Source organism: Acinonyx jubatus, chromosome X, assembly GCF_027475565.1.
Source record: "Acinonyx jubatus isolate Ajub_Pintada_27869175 chromosome X, VMU_Ajub_asm_v1.0, whole genome shotgun sequence".
NCBI classification, from domain to species: Eukaryota; Metazoa; Chordata; class Mammalia; order Carnivora; family Felidae; genus Acinonyx; species Acinonyx jubatus.
Window position 1 is genome coordinate 94986697 of NC_069389.1, and position 9994 is coordinate 94996690.

The 9994-nt window shown below is 50.6% G+C and overlaps 1 protein-coding gene across 1 annotated transcript; it reads left to right on the top strand.

Annotated features, from left to right (window-relative positions):
• The first annotated feature begins 318 nt into the window (after window positions 1-318).
• SLC25A5 (solute carrier family 25 member 5) lies at window positions 319-3475 on the top strand. The gene is made up of 4 exons (XM_027054257.2): window positions 319-525; window positions 1568-2054; window positions 2272-2412; window positions 3067-3475. Exons 1-4 carry the CDS (start codon window positions 415-417, stop codon window positions 3222-3224), a joined length of 897 nt encoding a protein of 298 aa, XP_026910058.1. The 5' UTR covers window positions 319-414; the 3' UTR covers window positions 3225-3475.
• Window positions 3476-9994: the final 6519 nt, after the last annotated feature.

Consider the following 9994-nt stretch of genomic DNA (forward strand, 5'->3'; position numbering starts at 1 on the left):
TTTTTTTTTTTTTTTGATACTCGGGAAGTTTCTAACCAGGTACACCGTGAGTTCACTCGCCCTCCCCACTCGCGCGCTTTTCCCAAGAGTCCAGCGGCCCCGGGCCTAGGTATTCCCTGGGGTCGCCCCTTCCTCCCGCCAGGGCAGGTGCGGCGGGCGAGCGGCGAGGCGCGGGGGGCGGCCCCGGGCCCCACTCCGCGGCTCCGCCCCCCGCGCGCTGAGCCACTCAGCCGCCCCGCGGGCCCGCGCGCCGGGGCTCAGTGCCCGCCCAAGGCCCGCCCCCGACGCCGGCCGCCCGGGCTCCGGCTCGCCCTATATAAATCGGCCATTTGCTTCGCTCCGCCCCGCACTCCCGGAGTCCCAGCCGGTTCCTACCGCAGTCCCGCAGTCGCCCGGCTCCTCTTTCCTTTCAAAATGACAGATGCCGCTGTGTCCTTCGCCAAGGACTTCCTGGCGGGTGGAGTGGCGGCGGCCATCTCCAAGACCGCGGTAGCGCCCATCGAGCGGGTCAAGCTGCTGCTGCAGGTAGGTCCGGGGGTTGGAGAACCCGACCAGGAAGTGGCGGGGGATGGGGGGCGGGGGAGGCGCGGAAAGCCTTGCGCCAGGGGTGGAGGGGAGCCAACTCTTCAGGCCGGTCGGGGGAAGTGGCCGCGTGCGGGCTGGGGTGGCCGCAGCGGCCGACCCACAGGCAAACTCGAGGGAGGTGCTTTAGTGACCTGAAGTTGTGGATCTAGGAAGGGGTCGGGGCGGAGGGAGGCGAGGGAGACCAGGGCCTTGGCATCCCGGAGGCGGCGAGCTCGGAGGGGGCTTTCCGGGAGTGGCAGTCTCCCCGGGGCCTGGAGGTCAAGGGCGAAGCCTGGAAGCCGGCGCTGGACGCAGGAACGCGTGGCCGTGGCGAGTGCCTCAAGGTCGCGGCAAGGAGATAACAGCCTTGCGGAGGCCACGCGGCAGGTCGAGGGACCGCGCCGCCCGCGGACGCGCTCTCGCCTCGCCGGGCCGGAAGCCGGCGCCGGGAAGCGCGTGTGACTACTGCGTCCGCCCCCGCGCAGCCGCCGGCGTGTCCCCGCCGCCTGCCTCCTCGCGCCGCGCTCTCCCGCTGCGGCTCTAGAGGGCGCTCCCGGTCGGGCATAGGGGTGGTGGCCCGCGGGTCACCTCTAGGAGAGGAGTGGGGGCGGAGCGGGAGAGGGAAGCAGCCCCGGAGACCTGAGGCGGAGGCCACGGTCACCAAGGTGACCGCGCCCTGCGTAGGACAGGCCCTTCCTAATGCCTCCGAACCTGGATCTGAGGTAGTGAGTGACCTTTCTCCCGGGTCTAAAGGGCACGGGTCCACCTGAGGGCGCCCCCTCCCCACCCAAAGGGGTGGAGGCTTAGTGCCTTCTAAGGGTGCCGACCTCCCTTCCGCTGGTGACAACCTCAGGGTTAGGAGGGTCCATCCTGTGTGACCTAGAAGACTAGATTTAGGAAGTAACTAACCTTAAAGCGCCCTCAGTGATCGGGAGGGTGTATTGTCTTCCTTTTTCCCTCCTTGGCGGTTGTAACTCTCCCTGTTGGCCTCCTTGTCTATCAGGTGCAGCACGCCAGCAAGCAAATCACCGCAGATAAGCAATACAAGGGCATCATAGACTGCGTGGTTCGTATCCCCAAGGAGCAGGGAGTCCTGTCCTTCTGGCGCGGTAACCTGGCCAATGTCATCAGATACTTCCCCACCCAGGCCCTCAACTTCGCCTTCAAAGATAAATACAAGCAGATCTTCCTGGGTGGCGTGGACAAGAGAACCCAGTTTTGGCGCTACTTTGCAGGGAATCTGGCCTCGGGTGGCGCCGCTGGGGCCACATCCTTGTGTTTTGTGTATCCTCTGGATTTTGCCCGTACCCGTCTAGCGGCCGATGTGGGCAAAGCCGGAGCGGAAAGGGAATTCCGAGGCCTTGGTGACTGCCTGGTTAAGATCTACAAATCTGATGGGATTAAGGGCCTGTACCAAGGCTTTAATGTGTCTGTGCAGGGCATTATCATCTACCGAGCTGCCTACTTCGGTATCTATGATACCGCAAAGGGTAAGTTCGCTGTGTGCTTTGAAGCTGTGTTCTTTTCATCTAAAAGATCAGTAATGCCACCCTAATTTTCCGGAGCCCGAGATTGTCTGTGATTGCTAGAGGAAGCCGTGGTTGTCTAGTACAAACTGGACACACGAGGGGCTGGGGGTGGGGTGTAGAAAACAACAAGCCACTAAAACTCTGCTTTCTGGTCAAAGTGTCCCTTTCCTGTTACCAGGCATGCTTCCAGATCCCAAGAACACTCACATCTTCATCAGCTGGATGATCGCACAGTCCGTCACAGCGGTTGCTGGGTTGACTTCCTATCCCTTTGACACTGTTCGTCGCCGAATGATGATGCAGTCGGGGCGCAAAGGAAGTAAGTTCCACTTGAGCAAAAGAGAAAGAGATGCGGGCATGGGACAATGTGTGGCCACAAGCTAGCGATGCCTGACTTTACAAATGCAGTCTAGGGGCGCCTGGGGGGCTCAGGCAGCTGAGCGTGCGACTCTTGATTCCGGCTCAGGTCATGATCCCAGGGTCGTGGGACGGAGACCCGAGTCAGGCTCCGTGCTAAGCGTGAAGCCTGCTTACGATTCTCTAAAATGAGGAATGCAGTCTGTTCTGGTCAAGGGATGAGGTTGATTGTATCTGCCTTTGAGCAGGCCCTTTGCATGCCTATGAGTGAAGGCGCTTAAATGGTATTAGAGGTTAAGACCAATGGGTAGTGTACCTATCCCTGTTGTCTTAGTCACGGCATTAATATTTCAGTATCGCCCACACAAGCGTGTAACCCTTGGATATTCCAAAAGTGCGATTAGCTCTTAGAGGTGGGACTGCGAGCAGGGGAGGGACAGAGAGTCCAGAGCAGGCTCTCCACACAGGCAGCTCGGAGCCCGATGTGGGGCTCCAACTCCCGAACTGTGAGATCATGACCTGAGTCCGGACGCTCAACTGACAGAGGCCCCTGGTTTAGTGTCGTAAGTCTTGGGGAGGACTTTGGCCACCAACTCCATGTCTTTATTCTTTGCAGCCGACATCATGTACACAGGCACGCTTGACTGCTGGAGGAAGATTGCTCGTGATGAAGGGGCCAAAGCTTTTTTCAAGGGGGCGTGGTCCAATGTTCTCAGAGGCATGGGTGGTGCCTTCGTGCTTGTCTTGTATGATGAAATCAAGAAGTTCACATAAGTTATTTCCTAGTTTCTTCCCCTGTGAACAGGCATGTTGTATGATATAACACATCTTGAGCATTCTCGACAGACTGTTGGCTGTCTATTTATCAACGGCAACTATTGACTGGTTGAAAATGGGAAGCAATAATGTTCATCTGACCAGTTTTCTCTCAAAGCTATTTCCACGATGACGGGACTCAATTATATTTTTTATTTCAGTCACTCCTGATAAATAAATTTGAAGAAATAAACACTATCCGAGACATATTTTTCTTTGTGACTTCTCGTACTTTAGGAAATGCTACGTTTGAGCACATGTTCCATGTTTAATAAATGCTGCAGGGTCTCCTGAGATGAGCTTTCTTTTCCAGGCAGCGGCTGGCCATTCACTTCTCAGAGCAGCTTGGTGTGGTGTAACCCATCCATTTTCCCAAGCCAGTAGCAAAATGAAATTCAAGCACACTGTATCCAAACACCACTGGTCCCTGGCCTGTGGATGGTGCTAACTGAATGCACTTTCTCCAAAAAGTACTATGTAGCCATCTTTCCTAATCCTGTGGTTCTTAAGAACCATAAACTAGATTTTTTTTTGAATATTTTGAGAGAGAGCCTGTAAGGGGGGGGGAGGGGTGGGCAGAGTGGGCGAGCGGATCCCAAGCAGGCTCCACGTGGGGCCCGATCTCCCAAACCCGTGGGATCATGACCTGAGCCTCAGTCAAGACTGATGCTAAACCAACTGAGCAGTCCAGGCACCCCTGAATTGTTCACTTTAAAATGATCACTGGGGGTCCCGGATGGGGCCGTCGGTTAAGCGTCCGACTCCCGATCTAGGCTCAGGTCATGATCTCACAGTTCGAGAGTTCAAGCCTGCTTGGGATTCTGCCTCTCCTCTCTGACCCTCTCCCGCTTGTGTGCTCTCTCTCAAAACAAACTTAAAAACCTCTTTAATGGTTGCTTCTTGTTATACGAATTTAATCTCATTGAAACAAAAAAATCCTAAACTACAATGATTCCAGACTTCCGTCCAGTTGCCTTCCCTCATCCACCTGGCCCAAGCCGTCTCCTTTTAATCGCGTTCAAAGCAGAGGATTAGAGCCGGCAGTTAGTGCGGGGATTGCTGGGCCCTTTAAGATTCTAGAGGGAGCCAGACACCTGCCACGACCTCAAAACTCATTAAAAAAAAAAAAAAAGGAAATGTAGCATCTGCCACCTTTTGTCAAACATGCTAATAATGAGCCCAGTCAACGGAGGACACTTATGTTTCTTTTGAATAATCCCTTATTTGGGATCCACATGAGAACGTGTTTACAGTTTGTGCAGCTCTTGGCTAGGCCTCAGAAATCCAGTGGATTTTGCCTGTAACCCAAGACTTGAGCAATAAAGCACCAGGGCTGACAAGCCACATCATTAAGAGTAGAAAGTGACCGGTGATCCACGTGCACGGGTGAAACACCTGAGGGACGTCGCACACCCTGGGGTGTCTAAGTGCAGCTCACACACGGGGTCTGCGGGGGGCCATGGAGTAATGCCCTGGGGACCTTAGGGTTTTGTTACATGCCCCCTGGCAAAGCACCAGAATCAGAATATGGCTTAGTTGAGATAAACACGTCGTGGCGTATACAGGTATCAAAACATCAAGTCCTAACCTTGAATATATATCATTTTTTTTTAAGTTTGTTTATTTTGAGAGCACCAGTAGGGGAGGGGCAGAGAGAGAATCCCAAACGGGCTCCACATTGTCAGCACAGAGCCCGACGCGGGGCTCGAACTCCCAAACCGAGAGATCATGATCTGAGCTGAAGTCAAATGCTTACCCAACAGAGCCGCCCAGGTGCCCGTTAAATATATACCTTTAAAAAAGAAAATTTTTTTAATGCTTATTTATTTTTGAGAGAGAGAGTGAGCACAAACGGTGGGAGGGGGGCAGACAGAGAGGGAAACAGGACCCAAGCAGGCTCGAACTCAAGAAACGTGAGATCGTGGCCCGAGCCAAAGTTGGACGCTTAACCGACTGAGCCACGCAGGTGCCCCTAAATATATACCATTTTTATATGTCAAAGATACCTCAAAGTTTTCAAAAACCCAAAACTCGGCCGTAGTATCAGAGAAGCCTGGATTCTGCTGTTTGCTTTTGCTGTTAGGGAAGTTAACTTGATTTCTCTAAGCCCTGGTTTTCTCCCTCTATAAAATAGGGGTGATAACGCCTGCCTCAGAAGGTTGTTACAAGGATCAAAGAATTTAGGCGAAGCATCCACCATAGAACATACATAATAACCACTCCATAAGTGGTGACTATGACAATTATTAGGAGACAGTGAAGGTTTCAGGGGCTCCAGAATCGGAAGGACTTGGATTTGAGGGGCTCCTGGCTGGCTCAGTTGGTAGAGCATGTGACTCTTGATCTCAGGATCGCGAGTTCAAGCCCCACCTTGGGCATAGAGCTTACTTAAAATAAATAAGCTACGTTAAAAAAAAAAAAAGTACTTAGATTTGAATCCCAGCTCTGCTGCTTGCTTAGATGTATGACCTCAGGCAACTCTGTTCTCCCGAGTCTCAGTTTCCTCATCCATAAAATGGGGATATAATAGTGCTAGCCATATTTCCTAGGGGTGTTGTGAGTGAGGATCACGTAACATAGAGCATATAGAACAAGTATAGCACCTGGCATCTAGTAAGCATTCCAGTGTGAATTTTTCATAATTAGGCTCCATTTGGTTGAACGAAGATTTGCCCAAGCAGGGCACAACTTAAGAACGAATTCAGGGGTGCCTGGGTGGCGCAGTCGGTTGAGCGTCCGACTTCAGCCAGGTCACGATCTCGCGGTCCGGGAGTTCGAGCCCCGCGTCAGGCTCTGGGCTGATGGCTCAGAGCCTGGAGCCCGTTTCCGATTCTGTGTCTCCCTCTCTCTCTGCCCCTCCCCCGTTCATGCTCTGTCTCTCTCTGTCCCAAAAAAAAAAAAAATAAACGTTGAAAAAAAAAATTTTAAAAAGAACGAAGTCAATCAGGGGCGCCCGGGGTGGCTCAGTTTGGTCGACTGTCCGACTCTTGATTTCGGCTCAGGTCATGATCTCACGATTTGGTGAGTTCGAGCCCTACATCAAGCTCTGTGCTTGACAGTGAGGAGCTGTCTTGGGATTCTCTCTCTCCCTTTCTGTCTGCACCTCCCCTGCTCACGCTGTCTCTGTCTCTCTCAAAAAATAAATAAATAAATAAATAAATAAATAAATAAATAAATATTTAAAGAATGAATTCAATCCACAGACACGTGAAAAGAGGCTCAACATCCCTGGCAGCAGGGAAATGCAAATTAAAACCACAATGAGCTGTCACCTCACACCTGTTAGAATGGCTACTATCAAAAAGACAAGAGATATGAAGCGTCGGCGAGGACATGGAGAAAAGGGAACCCTCGTGCCCTATTGGTGGGAACATAAATTGGCGCAGCCGTTATGGAAACGCCGTATGGAAGTTTCTCAAAACATTGAAAATGGCAATTCCGTGTGATCCAGTAAAGCCACTGCTGGGTGTTTACCCGAGGAAAATGAAAACACCAATTCAAAAAGGTACGTGCACCCTATGTTTATTGTAGCAGCATTGGCAATAGCCAAGATATGGGAGCAGCCTAAGTGCCCATCGATAGATGACTGGATAAAGACGATGTGGTGTATGCGCGGAGTGGAATGTTACTCATCCATAAACAAGAATGAGCTCCTGCCGTTTGCAACAACACGGACGGACCTGAAAGGTATTATGCTAAATGAAATAAATCAGGGAAAGCCAAATACCGTATGATTTCATTTACATGTCGAATCTAAAAAGCAAAACAAGACAAACGAGCCCACAAACACACCCACACAAACGGAAACGGTCTCAAATACAGAGAACAAACTGGTGGTCGCCAGAGGGGAGTGTGGCAGAGGGGATGGGCCAAATAGGCAGGAAGGATTAAGAGACACTAGCTTCCGGGTATACAATAAATAAGTGACAGGGGTGAAAGGTACAGCATAAGGAATATAGTCAATAGCATTAATAGATAAACATAAAGAAATGTAAGAAGACTGAATTCAAGCCCACTTTTCTTCTTCTGCAACAGCCTAGAGATATTATATTAGTAGCATTTATATAAAATAAACTTCAGCCGAGGTCTTTTTCAGTTACAGGTTTTGATCCTGGAAGCGGATAAGGGGCTCGCCGCGCACGCCGCAAACCACAATACAAGGGAACCCAACCCCCCTTGATGGTTATTACGATGGATGTGGACTCCCTGATCTGGCAGCTATTAGAATAAACCTGGGACCGGGCATTAATGATCAGAAAGCAAGAAGCGGTACATCCTACAATTGGGCGGCTGACATACACGAGGGGGTGTTGTTGTTGTTGTTCTTTCCATTCTTGTTGCTCAATGATTTTTGAAATTTAATTTAAAGACAAAGTGGTTTTAATCTCTCCAAGCTGTGCAGGATAGTGCTATAGAATTCATTATGTCCATTATGCTCACGCGAACATTGATGGTACACAATCTTAGCAACACCCTAATTTATGCCGTTGTTTTGTTGCTATTCAATGCATAACAGGATTCGTAGAGCCCGATTCCAGGTGAGAGAGCCAGAATACAGGTCAGCTCGCTCACAGCCGCGCTTCCCATTCCGGGGGCTCTTCACTCAGTCACTGGAGGCGGCGTGCGGCGTGTGCTCCGGGCTGCTGGAGAAAGAAACCAGGAGTGTCTCCCCGCAGGGGCAGTTTTCGTGGATGGTAAGTCATTTACGCTATTATTTTCATATTGAAAGCGACGCAGATATGCTAGCGAGTCTATGGCACAATTGCAATGCATTTTAAAAACATAAGCTGCAAAGAGAGTTCTTGTGATACAGAGCACCCTTTCTCACGCTGGACCCAGACCCCTGGGAGAACGCATTCAGCCCTCCTCTGCCATTATGGGTACTTTGGTAGAAATGTTTTCAAAGTACTGCTGTACCGGGGTGACAGATTTCAAGCGTCAGCGTTACCGCGTTCAATTTCACGTCTCCTGTGAAGTTTGCGAGTTACGGTCTCTCTAATTCCTCTCTGCCCTGCCTCTCCCATCCCCAGTGGCCCTCCTCAAAAGTGACCGTTATGGGCCAGGGTCTGGTGCATCTGTCTCCTCCAGAATTAATGCAGATTGTCAGAGCAGCTGGTCTGTTTTTATCGGAATCATATTCTGACCGCCTGGATTCAAAATATCAGACGGTGGGGAATGCCAGGACTCACAGACGCCATCGAAGGCACGAGCCTTGCGGAAGGGATAGCTCCTGAACTCTGAGCCACTTCCAACCTCAGGGGTTTAGTTTCTGCTGTTGGGTCCCTTTGAGTTTCAGATGTTCTCAGGGTCCGTCATTTTTACATAAAGCAGAATCAGTGAAAAGACTGGGGAGCGGTGATTGAATCCTTCCAGAGGACATTTTTCAATGTCTAACACAGAGTCATTTGCAGACCGTGTGGGCGGGTCGGCATTGGCAAGTGAAATCACAAATGTAAAGATTTACATTAATTTTGGGACCAAGAAACTGAGCACCAAAATTACAGCTCGGAGTCTGGGTCAAAGGTGGCCTGATTTACCTCCAAGTAATTAACAACTGTCTTTTCAACGCCCGATCTCGCGTATAATGCGCACTTTGGTAGGCAGGTGGAGATTTATTTGAACAACAGATATCGGATGCTGCGATTTCTGGACACAAAAAAATGCCTTGTATGCCACTTAAAATGTTTGGAGGAGCTTTCCCATCATTTCAGCCATTATTTGCTTTATGTGCAGGTGAACAAGTTCAGATGCATGGTGCTCTTCTGAGCCAAAGGCTTAAAAGAGCCTTTGGTATCCTGGCAACAAATATAAACAATGTTCAAGTGACAGATTGAGTGGTTGTTTTCACTGGACCCTCTTCAGAGACAAAACTGAGATAAATTAAAAGAGTCTATTAATTCATGCCTTTTCCACGACTGTCAAAGCAGGGGACAGTGGAAGCGAGGTCTTATTCTGATGGCGAACATTCATCCTGGGATTTCATTTCCTTGGGCAACTTTTGCCATGCAGGCAGGAAATTTAGGACTGTGGAGATTAAGCCAAATTTGATCACGGGATGCATTTCACGGACTCTGATGTTTTCACTCCTGACCTGCAGATATAACGCGAAGGGCATATATGAACGTGAAGACATAACCAGAGCAAAGTCTGCTTTGCTGTTGACAGATGGACTTTCCCAGGGCCTCGTGTTGGGGAGTGAAAAGGAAAACTCTTTCTGTCAAAATGAGATTCCAGTGCCCTGCTCAGCCAGGAGCAGAGACATCTCCCGGGCAGAGGCAGAGGCACTGTGACGCTAAGAGCCGTCCCTTGCCCGGGACCCCTTCCCACCCCTGGAAGGCACCATAGCAACGTAGTCGTGTGGTCACGTGGTTTTGTAAAATGTTCACAAGGGAGATACGCTTGTGTATTTTAAAAAGAGGGCTCCAAAATCATGCAAGCTGCTGGAACTGGAATAGAGAAAGGAATGTGGGGCTAGGCCTGTACAGCAGGGCAGAGGCCTGACCCAAGTCTGGGACTTTCTTATCACTTGCGCCCCCCCTCCCCCACCATTCCCCATTTTCCCACCCAGGGCTCACTGTCAAACACCAAACTTTCTCACTTGACAACTTTCCAACTTAACGGCTCTGCTCCTCAGTTTCCCCATCTGGCATATGTGAATAACAACAGTGCCCACCCTGTAGGAATAGAGGCAAAGAGTTAACGTGTGAAGTGCTTAGAACAACGCTTTA